The 13,708-nt window shown below is 42.7% G+C and overlaps 1 protein-coding gene across 1 annotated transcript in view; it reads right to left on the bottom strand.

The window, feature by feature from the left end:
* The window catches only part of LOC137005681 (uncharacterized), a 1,355,627-nt gene that overhangs the window by 367,440 nt on the left and 974,479 nt on the right, over window positions 1-13,708 (bottom strand). Inside the window, exon 16 of the mRNA XM_067366462.1 lies at window positions 6,925-6,940. Coding sequence (XP_067222563.1) covers window positions 6,925-6,940 — 16 coding nt within the window. The remainder of the gene's footprint in view (window positions 1-6,924; window positions 6,941-13,708) is intronic.

The following is a 13,708-nucleotide window of genomic DNA, read 5'->3' as shown; positions in this document are numbered from 1 at the left end:
TACTGTATTTGCAAATTACCCACCTCGTCTTTCTTGTACTGTATTTTCAAAACTACTGCGCTGGCGAGTGTTGTAGTCGTTGTAGTCCAGACAGGGGCAGATCTACTGGGGTGGCATGGGGTGGCAACTGCCACCCTAAGAAAGACCATTGCCACCCGGTCTGCCACCCCAGCAGCTGTATCCCAAATTCCCAATGTTTAAAATATAAATTGTTTCCTCTACCGATTTATATCAGCGGTGCTTCAATGTGATGAGATAATCAGAGAAAAGCAAGATTTTTGTGTAGTAGTCCAACCAAATGACTCCCTTGAACTGCTTAGTGATCCACAACGCAACCAGCGTGATCATGAATAGATGACTCTATCTGGTTCTTTTAACGAATCAAAGCATTTACGTAAATATACATGTAAGTATTATAGTTTATTCTGACATTATCTCATCTTCACGCGTATTAATGACAAACAGTTAAACACTAATCTATTTTCGAAAGTACGTTGTTTAGTGTAAGTTTTCAGTATTGTCCAAGATTGTCGGAGTCGGAACTTTTGACAAGTGACGTCACATGGCAACGACTCATTTGGTGCTCTCCTTCGCATATGGTGCTGGAGTCGATGGAAGATCACATCAATAAATTCAGGTACTGAATTACTGTCACATGATATTTTTACAGATGCATGATTTAGAATAAAAACATTGATTAACTTTTTTTTAGTATTGCCTGAGGTAGTTGCTTGCTTGCTATGACAATTAAATAGCAGATTCGTGGAAGTAGTTAGATCTAACGTTTACGTTAGCCCACAATGTGAACCATTCATGTCTAGTTAGTTTGCCAACTTGTGCAGAAATATAAATACATGTAAACATGCATATGAAATCCCTCAGTTATGTTGTAGCCTAATGTTTTAATTTGTATTCATTAAGGAGATCAAATTAAGTGTAGTGTACATTTAGAAAGCTAGAAAGTCTTGCAGGATACTATGAAAAGAAAGGCTAACATCCAGAGTTTTTTTAAACGAAAAAGAAAAGGAAAATCAGTCAGATAATGTGGGAGGGGAAAGTGCAGATAAGACAGAAAAAGGTACAAATGAAGTTGTGGAAGGCAGAGGAGAAGATAAAGTGGTGGAAGAGAGAAATATAGAAATGGATGACAAAGAGCTAGATAGAGGTGATGAGACAGAAGAAATACAGCATGAAGTGAGTGAAGAGGTGGAAGAGAGCTCAGACATTGAAAGAGAAGAGAGAAAAAGCTTGAAACACCAGCACCCTGTGTGTCAGGTCCCCATGGTATGTTGTGTTTAGAGTGCCTTTTCAAATATTTTTTACATTAACATAAAATAGTCAAAACCTATTTATTCTTATAACCTATAAGTTATGATTTAAAGGACCACATGTCATATATGTTCACCTTGCTTATTATGGTTACAATCAGTGTCTTACGGTACACAGGAGGCAGACAGATATCAACAGGTATGGGTTGTTTATTGACCACAGTAGAGCATGAGACATCAAACAGGTAAGTAAACTGGATGTAGATGAAGTTAGACTGGTGGTATATAGAATAGTTACTGTCCTTTTCGTTGCAGGTATAGATACGCTGGAGCTTGGAGATCGCTGGAGTTACTTGGAGCTGACTGGAACACACCCACACAGCAGACGAGGCGCACAGAGGGAAGGAGACACGCTGGAGACAGGTGAGTATACGAAGAGGAGTCCTTGAGGTAAGCATAACAGGAAGTATATGCGAACGAGACCGGACATGGAGTGCTGTGTGTGTGTGTGCTCTTTATGGTGCTGTTGATTAGTGAGGTGATGAGGTGCAGGTGGCGGTGATCAGTACTCTGGAGATGGCGTGCGTTGTGATTGGGTGATGTTGGAACCTGACGTGTCTGTGACAGTACCCCCCCCCCCCTCCACGGCCCGCTCCAGAGGGCCGAGGACCCCGACGCCATGGTGGCCGTCCTCTTCCCCGCGGTGCCGGTTTCTCAGGGTGACTGTCGTGGAAAGTCTGGAGTAAGCTGGGATCCAGGATGTCGTTTCTTGGGACCCAGGAGCGTTCCTCGGGGCCATATCCTTCCCCGTCCACCAGATACTCTAACTGACCACCACGACGCCGGGAGTCCAAGATCTCATGAACCTCATACGCAGCTCCGTCCTCCAGGATGAGTGGAAGGGGGGGTTCGGCAGGAGCCACGTCAGGTCCTGTGGGAAGAACAGATGGGTGATGCGCCTTTAACAGTGACACGTGGAATGTGGGGTGAATACGATACCCTTGTGGCAGTTGAAGTTGGTAGGTGACTGGGTTGACCTGCTTGATGATGGGAAATGGGCCAATGAACCTGGGACTCAGCTTTCTGCAGGGCAGGCGCAGTCTGACATCCCGGGTGGACAGCCAAACCAGTTGACCAGGCTGGAAGACCGGAGTGTTGGAGCGTCGAAGGTCGGCTGTCATCCTGTGCCTGCGCAGGGCTCGCTGCAGCTGATGGTGTGCTGAGTCCCAGACCCTCTCGCTCTCTCGGAACCAGTAATCCACTGCCGGGACGCTGGAGGGTTCCCCGGACCAGGGGAACAGTGGGGGTTGGTAGCCGAGTACGCACTGGAATGGTGTGAGTCCTGTAGTCGACTGCCGGAGAGAGTTTTGGGCGTACTCGGCCCAACCCAGGAACTGGTTCCAAGAGTCCTGGTGGTCATGACAGAAGGTACGGAGGAAGCGGCCAATCTCCTGCACCTTCCTTTCCGTCTGCCCGTTCGACTGTGGATGGTATCCGGAACTCAGGCTAACGGCCACACCTAGGAGGGAGTGGAACGATCTCCATACTCTGGATATGAACTGAGGACCTCTGTCCGAGACGATATCTTCTGGTATTCCAAAATACCTGAACACTTGGTTGAAGAGTATTTCGGCGGTCTCCATGGCAGTGGCTAATCCTGGGAGTGGAATTAAACGGCATGACTTTGAGAAGCGGTCCACGACGACTAGGATGGTGGTATTTCCTTCTGAGACAGGGAGATCAGTGATGAAATCCACTCCTAGGTGTGACCATGGGCGATCTGGAACAGGCAGCGGAAGGAGTTTCCCAGCTGGCAGATGACGAGGACTTTTGGAGATGGCGCACTCCCTACAGCCCTGCACGTACCTTCTGACATCTGATGCCATCCCTGGCCACCAGAAGCGTTCTTTCAGCAACGAGAGGGTTTCATTGACACCCGGGTGACCAGTGCCAAGTGACGTGTGAGCTGAGTGGATGGTTGGAGTGCGTCGTGTCCGGGTGATATACAGCAAGCCGGGTGGACAGCCTGGCGGAGGGTTCGTGGAGGCATTGGAGGAGGGAATGGTCTCTTCTGACCAGGTAATGGGACTCACGATGAGAGAGCTCGGAATGATGGATTCAGGTTCTTCAGTCTTTTCCTCCGGAGCATGGAGACGAGAGAGAGCATCAGCTTTGACATTTTTGGAACCTGGGAGGTAGGAGATGGTATAGTTGAATCGGGAGAAGAACATGGCCCAGCGAGCTTGTCTAGGGTTTAGTCTCTTTGCTGACCGGAGATATTCAAGGTTCTTGTGGTCAGTTAGCACCAGGAACGCGTGTTTAGCTCCCTCCAGCCAATGCCTCCACTCTTCCAAGGCAAGCTTTACCGCCAGAAGTTCCCTGTCACCGATGGAATAGTTGACTTCCGCCGGGCTGAGCTTGCGGGAGAAGAAGGCGCATGGATGGAGTCTACCCGGCGTCCCCTGCTGCTGGGACAACACCGCTCCCACTCCAGTGGTCGAGGCATCCACCTCCACGATGAACTGTTTCTCAGGATCTGGATGGGCGAGTAAGGGAGCGGTGGTGAAGGCTTCTTTCAGTTGGTTGAAGGCGTTGGTGGCTGCGGGATTCCAGGACAGAGACTTGGGCTTATCACGGAGTAGGCTGGTAAGTGGATGAGTGATGGAACTGTAACCTTTGATGAACCGTCTGTAGAAGTTGGAGAACCCGAGGAAGCGCTGTAGTTCTTTGATGGTAGTGGGTTCTGGCCAGTTAGTGATGGACTCCACCTTCCTCTCGTCCATCCGGATGCCACTGTGGTCGATGTTATACCCCAGGAATGAGACGGAAGGCTGATGGAAAGAGCACTTCTCTGCCTTGACGAACAGGTTGAACTGCCGAAGGCGGGTGAGGACCTCTGCAACGTGTTGGCGATGTTCGGCCTCGCTCCGGGAGTAGATTAGTATGTCGTCGATGTACACTAGGACGAAGCGATGGAGAAACTCCCGGAGCACCTCATGTATGAAGTCCTGGAATACGGAGGGGGCGTTGACCAGGCCATACGGCATCACCAGGTATTCATAGTGGCCAGTAGGGGTAATGAAGGCGGTCTTCCACTCGTCCCCCTCACGTATCCGGATGAGGTTATACGCGCTGCGGAGGTCCAGCTTCGTGAACACAGTGGCACCACGGAGATGTTCCAGGGCCGCTGGGACGAGAGGAAGGGGATAGCGGAATTTGACGGTTATCTTGTTGAGAGAGCGATAGTCGATACAGGGCCGCAAGCCTCCGTCCTTTTTAGCCACAAAGAAGAAGCTGGATGCAGCAGGGGAAGTAGACGGCCTGATGTAACCTTGGGCGAGGGCTTCCTTGATGTAATCCTCCATGGCCTTCTTCTCCGGGATGGAAAGTGGGTATTTCTTACCCTTTGGCACTGGTTCACCCGGAAGCAGGTCGATGGCACAGTCCCATGGCCGGTGTGGAGGCAGCTTGGAAGCCCGTTGCGGGCAGAAGACATCACTTCAGGATTTCGCCCGTTTTCCATGAGATGGTAGGGTTGTGCTGCTCCAACCAGGGGCGCCCTAGAACCATGTCAGCGGTGGAATCCTCCAGAACCAGCAGATGTATCTCTTCTTGATGCAGTAATCCAACTTGAAGTGTTACAGGTCCTGCCACGGTGCGGACGCGCTTACGACTCAGGGGTTTGCCAGTTATTGAGTTGATCTTGTAGATCGTCGGAGACGGAGAGGTCTTGAGACGTAGCTGCCGGCAGAGGGCGCCAGAGACGAAGTTGCCGGCTGACCCTGAGTCGAGGAGCGCGACCACTGAAAGAGAAACAGCAGCGGCAGTAAGATTGACGACAGTGGTGAGTGGTTTCATTTTATGAGTAGCAGGAATGATGGCACTCACCATGGGTCGAGGTGGTCGTGTGGGGCATGCAGCAATCACATGCCCAGGACTTCCACAGTACAAACAGAGATTCAGGGTTAGCCGACGGCACCGCTCTTCCGGAGATAGACGTGAATTTTCAACTTCCATTGGTTCTTGAGCTGGTTCTGGAGTGTTGACGGGTTCGGACCGGCAGAGGAGCATGTTGGGCAGGGACTGGTCCTGGTGCTCTTGGATGCACGCTTGCATGCGAGTGGCGCAGCGAATGGAGAGCTGGATGAACTTTTCGAGGCCGATGGAGTCCTCGCATGCAGCAAGATGCAGCCGTACCCGGGGTTCTAATCCTTGTCGATAAGTTGTTATCAGAGCTTGTTCATTCCATCCGCTGACTGCTGCAAGCGTTCTGAAGTGCGAAGCATAGTCGTAAATAGACATTGATCCTTGTTTCAAATTATAGAGCTTCTCACCAGCAGACGAATCTGAGATCGGCTTCCCGAACACCTCCCGGAAGTGGGAAATAAACGCCGAGTAGGATTGCGTTACAGCGCCCCGCTGGGACCAGATGGAATCGGCCCACTTCAGTGCTTTGCCGCTGAGCTGAGAAATGATGAATGCAATCTTAGATGACTCACTCGGGTACAGGTGCGGCTGCATCTCCAGGACCAGTGTGCATTGCAGCAGGAATCCGCTGCAATCCTCCGCCGATCCTGAGTATGGCGCCGGTTTGGCCATGGGACTGGCGTACGGCGGTAGAGAGGGAGAACTACTGGCATTGGTGGTGGTGTTCGCTGGTGCAGGTGAAGGAACAGTAACTGGTGATGGCGGTGGTGGATTGGTGGTGAGAGTTCGCCGAAGCGCATCCACCAGGTCTTGAAATGGATCCGGTTGGCTTATACTGGGTCTGCGGTGTTGGTCCGGTCTTCTGTTACAGTATACAGGAGGCAGACACAGATATCAACAGGTATGGGTTGTTTATTGACCACAGTAGAGCATGAGACATCAAACAGGTAAGTAAACTGGATGTAGATGAAGTTAGACTGGTGGTATATAGAATAGTTACTGTCCTTTTCGTTGCAGGTATAGATACGCTGGAGCTTGGAGATCGCTGGAGTTACTTGGAGCTGACTGGAACACACCCACACAGCAGACGAGGCGCACAGAGGGAAGGAGACACGCTGGAGACAGGTGAGTATACGAAGAGGAGTCCTTGAGGTAAGCATAACAGGAAGTATATGCGAACGAGACCGGACATGGAGTGCTGTGTGTGTGTGCTCTTTATGGTGCTGTTGATTAGTGAGGTGATGAGGTGCAGGTGGCGGTGATCAGTACTCTGGAGATGGCGTGCGTTGTGATTGGGTGATGTTGGAACCTGACGTGTCTGTGACGCAGGCCAAGTCTCACCAGTATCTAATAGCAAAAGCACTATGTTAAAAATATCTTTGACAGAAATAGATATTTCAGGTAACTATAAATAAACTATTACTGTAGGTGTTAAATGTTGGAATATTGTAGTATTTGAATATAAGTGATTTTTATTTGACTTTATCTGACATTTTTATTTTGTCTTTTAGATATATCAAAATTTAGGTCTGATGGCCCAACCCAGCCAAAACTACAGTTCCCAAAGACCTTTCAAGGCGGAGTCCAGCGGAGCTTCCATGCTAACTGGTACAAAAAACATCCATGGCTTGAATATTCACTGACAAGAAATTCCTGCTACTGTTTTGCTTGTAGACATTTTTCTCTCCCTGATGCTCCAAAGAGTGTTTTTACTTCCTTTGAAGGGTACTGTAATTGGAAGAAGGCTACATTTAAAGATAGTGGGTTTTCTTCTCATGCCAAATCTGAGAATCATGTAAATGCAATGGTTGCATGGGCAGAGAACAAAAAGATGCAAGACAAAAATACCTCACTGTTGGGTGTCATGGATGAACATTACCAGAAAAAGGTAACAGAAAATCGAAAATACATCAAAGTGCTAGCTGAAATTCTGTCCTAACTGCTTCTGAAAATCTAGCCCAACGGGGTCACCGGGAGTCTCCAGACTCAGACAGACGAGGTGTTCTTTTAGCCATGCAAAATTTGTTGGGCAACCATGATCCCATTGTTAAAAAAAGGCTTGAACAGCAACCCAAAAATGCTAAATATACTAAGTAAAACCATCCAGAACAAAATACTTGCTTGTTTGGCTGGAACGGTAAAAGAGGAAATCATGCAGGAAGTTAAAGAGAATGTACAATTTTCTGTCATCGTAGATGAAACTAAAGATGTTCAGAAAAAAGAGCAAATATCACTTGTCCTGAGATACTATTACAATGGTCTGATTTATGAGAGCTTTCTAGAATTTCAAGAGGCAGAGAAGCTGGATGCTGCTGGGTTAACTGAGAAAATAATTGGCTGTTTGGAGAAGTATGGTTTGGAGTACAAGAAAAATCTTATAGGTCAGGGGTATGATGGGGCAGCTGTAATGAGTGGGGCCCACTCAGGTGTCCAAGCGCGAATAAAAGCAGTGGCCAAGCATGCATTTTATGTGCACTGCAATGCAAAAGTAAAAATCATTAAATAATGTGTTTCTTTTTTTTATTTTACACGTATATGAAAGATTGTATTGCTGTACTGTACAAATAATAAAAAAAAGAAAGCATTTTCAGTAACAATGTTTGGATTTGAATTTAAAATAATGGATAAATGTAGTGTCTGTAGTAAACAGCCACGGATCAGTTGCAGACTCCTGTGCGAAAGCACAAGGACAGTCTATGCTGCTTCTGCACAACTTACATACTGCATATAGACTGCATACACACTGCAAACAGTATGTGTGAACCTGGTGTAACACTGCCTCACATACAGCTCATGAAATCAGGCTTGTGCTGTCTGTAAGCTATTGTGCAACAATTTCACTAATGTCAAAACAAAAATGCAGTGCATGATCAAACATTTAGATGAGATAAATATATTTTAAAATGTCTAAAAAATAAAATGCCTTCTCCACCCCTGAAATGAAAAAATCCCCTCTCACAAGTCACCTAAGGGTAATTCATTTTAGGCCCTGAATACATGTCTAAAAATCTTGATTGAATCATCAAACTTATCATATCTTGCTAAAGCTTGTAATGTTACAGAGCCGTAAAGCATCAAGTTAGTTACTACTTGGCTTAGTTACTCTCTTATCTACAGCAGTAAATATTAACAAATATGGGTAACACTATTTTACAGTGTTTGTTACATTTTACATATTGTTGAAATATATTGCACATTAATTTAGTTCATTTAGTTAATTCATCATATACTTGGCCTCCTGTCAGTACAAACCTACAAAACATGAGAGTGAGTAAATTACTATTTTCATTTTGGGGAGAACTAACATTTTAATCCTGTAGTGAGTAAAATGTTGTTAATTAACATTACTAAGTAGTTATATGTACACCTACACTGTGGCAAGGACACTATAAAATAAAATGTAAGTAGCTGGACATTTCAGATGATTGTGTGTAAACTTTTGTTTTTATAGGTGGACTGAAGAAGAATGCAATGACCAAGACTGTCAACCAGAAAGACATAGAAAAGACACTCTCAAAATGGTTCACAGGGGCGGAAAGAGAGCAATCAGGTCACAGCAGTCTTCAGGACTGTGATCAGTTTTGTGTGTGTCCATCCATACAAATTGTTGAGACCAAGTATTTTAATACTGTAATGTAAGTTAAACAGTTTTTGTGATTTATGTTGTCGTTGAGATTTTAAGTGTTTAAAAGGGATTGTTCACCCAAAATATAAAAATCTTTTCTCTCTCTTCTATTGATTTAAACCAGTGGTGTCGAACTCTGATCCTGGAGGGCCATAGCCCTGCAGAACTTAGCTCCAACCCTAATTAAAAGTACCTGGTCCAGCTAATCAAACCCTTCAGGATTATTTGAAAACTAGATGTAATGTGTGTTGCAACAGGTTTGGAACTAAAATATGCAGGGCTGTGTCCCTCCAGGGGTTTGACACCCCTGCTTTAAACCCATAAGACTTTCATTCATCTCTGAAACACAAGTGATGTTATTAATGAAATTAAGACATTTCTGTCTCTCCATATAAAGTCTATTCATGAATTTTCAGAAAAAGCGCTCTTTTTTAAATATTATTACTGTTTGGAAGCATCAGATGTTTTGGTGAACAGACAGAAAATTACCAGGTTTTTGTTCCCGGTGTTTTAATTTCTTGACTGTTTTTATTTTTTTTATTAGTAATATTTTGAAGTGTTACATAAGTTTGGTTATGTAAAACCAGCTGTTGGCATAGTATCACCCTGTTTTAAATGGTAATATTGGTGTTTAACACTTTACAAAAACTTTTATGAAAATGTCTGAATTGTAATAAAGTACTTGATATACTGAACTTTTAAAGGTCTGATTAATTTTTTGTAAATTGCACCTTGCATTTTTTGTGATTTTTTTTTTTTTTTTTTTTGTAGATGAATGACCAGTGGAATAGTCAAGCAGATGTATGATTTATGAATGTTGCCCAGTTGGGCCCCACTTAGGTTCTATATGACATTTATATGGGCTAATTCAGATGGGGCCCACATGGAACCCATGGACAAACCCATGTAGGCCCCATATTTACAGTCCATATGGGGCCATGATAGAATGTTGGCTGGGATATTCTTTATTGCAGGCTTAATCCACGCGCTGCCTCGGCAAACGCGAGATCTGAGCCTTGCGTTAGACTTTTATTCCCTCGAGAATAAAGCCAACAGGAGTGGAGCTAAAAATTTCCGCTAGTGCATTTCTTTCTTTACACTCTGGGACATTTTTATGAATGAACCCCGTCAGCTGCTTTGTTTTTGAACTGATGTGCATGCTCCACTCCCTAAATTCAGAAAGATGTTTGATTTAACTTCTCAATTAAATCGAGAAAATAATCAGACAAGTATATCACGGTCTGAATATTTCAAATAAACAATAGTCATGGTTTTCAACACAACTGAATCGTTTTTGATGTTGGAATAATAAACGTGTGCTTTTGGAACACGATATGTGTGTGACTGAGAGGTGGCGAGTCCTTAGATCGATATCACAGTATCCACGTCCTCAGAGCTGGGCATGTGAAATACCGGAAGAAATAGCAGAGCGTGCTTCCACCTGGGAGATGGCTCTGAACCTGGCAGGTAAGGGCAGAGAAAGGGCAGCGCCCGTCTCTAACCCCTCTGTCAGATCCATTTGTAAACCCCACGAATGGAGCCGCCGCTCTGCCTCAGCAGAAGTGGGACGTGATCTGCGGGGAACACTGGAACACAGTATTCTGAGAGCGAGTTTCTTTTTTCTTTTTCCAGTGCACACAGACAGCTCCCTCGAGAGCTGCCGGGGCATGCTCAACTCCCAATAAACTGCTGTTTCTCAACATAATACGTTTCTTTTTTATATATAAATATATGGATTGGTGTGAGATACTCTTGTCCTCTGACGAAGAGATTGTGACTTGTTTATATGTAATAAGACAAACAACACCAAATAAAACACACGATAACATAGAGCGCTTGCTGAAGACAACAGAAGCTAGCATTCTCTGAATACCGGTATGCTTTATAGTTTCCTGGTCCGTGACGTCACCCGCCTCTAATCACGCAGAAGGTTCCCAATGCGTCATGACGCAGCGTCGACAGTTCCCAAGAAAGGGAAAGGACAAAAGGCTCATCTGTTGAGTATTGTAACTATTACTATAATTACTACAACAATATATAATATACTATATATAATTATCTCTAATTATTATTATAATCATTTTAATTATCTCTTGTCCCCTCATGTTATTGAGTGTATGATGTCGTTTTTCAAGTATACTTTGCTAATTCCTTTCTCACTTCTCCACTCTCAAACCACCAATGTCTTTACTTGTATTTATAATTTTGGTTAAAATTAGTGTTGCTAGCACTGCTGTCACTACTTTTTTTTCCTTTCATAACTTTCTCTTTCTCTCATTCTATCTCATTCTTTCTCTCTCTTTCTCTCCCTCTCCTCTCATCTGTATGTCTTGTTATTCCTTCTTATTGTCTCGACTCGAAGAGGGATAAATGTGTACAAATGCGTACAGTTTTGACATTTGCTGAAGTTAATAATATCTGAATGGTCACAAGATGACACTTGGCTGAAGCATAGACTTCAGTATCACTACTATTGAGCACCATGTTGTAGTGTCAATCAACTAAGGCGAGGCCGTAACTACGTCATGCACCAGTGATTTAGAAAGGGCCTGCCGATGACCTACGAATTAATACGAAATGGGCTCAAGTGCAATGACTTCCTATCTTCAGCATGAAACAATTCTCTCTCTCACTCTCTCTAATTTTCCCCCTACTTATCTCTCTTCTTCCCTAATTTCTCTCTCTCTCTTTCATTCCCACCCAAAGATCTCTTTTCTTTTTATTACTTATTTAATTTATTTATTCTATCTAATTTTTATTCCCGCTTTTGTTTTCTGTTTGTTTTTTGTTTTTTTGTGTTTGTTTGTTTGTTTGTTTGTTTTTCTTCTTCTTTCCTTCATTGTGTAACTTACTGTACTGGAAGGGCAGCAGTGGTAGCACCAACAACAATAATATTAATATATTACCACCATAGAATATATACATCTACATAACTTACTCTTATGTATGTTCTTTCTTTCCCCTCTTCTTATATAATTCTGAATCTAATGGAAAAACGTCTTAATAGTATTTGATATTAACAGGAATGTGCATATTACTACATATCTTTTAAATAGATCTGTAAGAGGGAATATATGCAAGTATACATAATGTCATCACTTTTCTTCTTATTATTGTTGTTATTATTATATTATTATACTAGCAAATATCCTATATCTTCAACTTCGTCCATTACACTCAACAATTAAAATGACTGAATGTACCATGATAGTAACAATAGATGTTATAAAGAAAAGGTATATACCGTATCCTTGTATATTGGCATTTATCTATTTATGTATTTATATATATATATATATATATATATATATATATATATTTATTAGAATTTAGAATGGAAGATGAAGCATACATTCATCACAATATTAAAATCACAAATATGCAGATTTTTAAATGTCAAAGCTGATTGAACAATGATGAGAATATTACTTTAGATTAAATTATATATACAACAAAAAAAAATTTCAGACAAGCAACTTTTTTACTTGGACAAGTGAATGACCAATTGGCAAGGCTAAATTAACAGCTGGGATTCATTTTGTATTTCCTGTACCTTTTACAAAATGCATCCTTACAGCAAAAGCATCACAGAAACCAAATCTGAAAAACCTCGAAAACTAGCATTTACACATACTGTTAAATTTTTATAATTAAGATTATAATTTTAACAAAATGCTCTAAAATTGAGGGTTTAATTAAAATAAAAAATAATGAAATAATATAGAACTCAAAATAAATAAAAATAAGTAATTTTAAATCAACTTCCTGCTAATTGTCATCCCAAACAGCTCAATCTTCCCTATCACTAGGCCCTGCTGGTCTTCAGTCTGAAGGTAATTGCACTGGTTATTGTTATACAATGTAGATTTTCAAAAGATATGTGTCTGCAGTGCTTATTTAGCTCTTGAACTCTATTCCCAGAGCTGTTTATCTTGTTATTCAAAAGTCCAATGTGATGTTTTAAGATTTTCATAGGCTGATTCTTCAGCACCCGAGGAAACTGACTGAGGATGTCAGAGAGCTGCAGCACCAGAGCAGTGTAAACCAAAACCTATTAATGCAGCTGACCAGAGGCTCTCAAGAGGTCCTCTTAAGGACAGGCCGATGCTAGAGGATCTTGAGCATCGGCTCACTAATAATGTTGAGCTTCAGGAGAAACTGGTAATTTGGCAAGAACATCATTTTGAACATGTATCACATTACAGCTGACCTCAGGGTCTTCACATATTACTTTAACAAACATTCATCAAGTACATAAACACACAAACTATGAAGGAACAGTAAGCTTTTTGGATGTTGTATATGCACAAGAGTTTAGAAATAATATGTGCTGCAACCAGGGATGCAAATTTTGATTTTTATCTGGCATAACTTACTTGCAGTGATGGAAAGAGCATTGAAAATCCCCTAGCTATAACCTGCACAAAATTCCCTTTATAAATTTCATTTAGCGAAAGAAAACAAGTCCCGTCTTTCACCCCGAAATAATATTAAATTAAAATAACAAGCTTTAAGTTGTATAATTAATGTTGTGACAGACATTTCATTTGTTTGTAATGTTCTATTCTCAGAATTCTGATTTCAGCTCAGCTACCAATTTCAGTAGTCGGGACAAAAGTCAGGGAGTCTCACTCGCAAAATTCTTCCAGTTCACTCCGTAAAAACATTGCATTATAGGATTAACATTTGCTCACATTTTCTGAAGCATGAAACATCTAAATCATTCAAGCCAAATCAATAAACATTATGCATGCAATAGACGTTTTTTTAAAAGACAGACATTTGAATACTTTTCTTTAAGCCTGCACTCATTATGTCTGATTACATCCACATGTGTCTCAACAACTTGTGAACTCTGCCTGTATAAGCGCCGTTTATTTAGTCATTC

This window comes from Chanodichthys erythropterus, chromosome 3 (assembly GCF_024489055.1).
Source record: "Chanodichthys erythropterus isolate Z2021 chromosome 3, ASM2448905v1, whole genome shotgun sequence".
NCBI lineage: Eukaryota > Metazoa > Chordata > Actinopteri > Cypriniformes > Xenocyprididae > Chanodichthys > Chanodichthys erythropterus.
The sequence above is the reverse complement of the archived record's forward strand: the minus strand, read 5'-3'. Positions and strand labels throughout refer to the sequence as shown.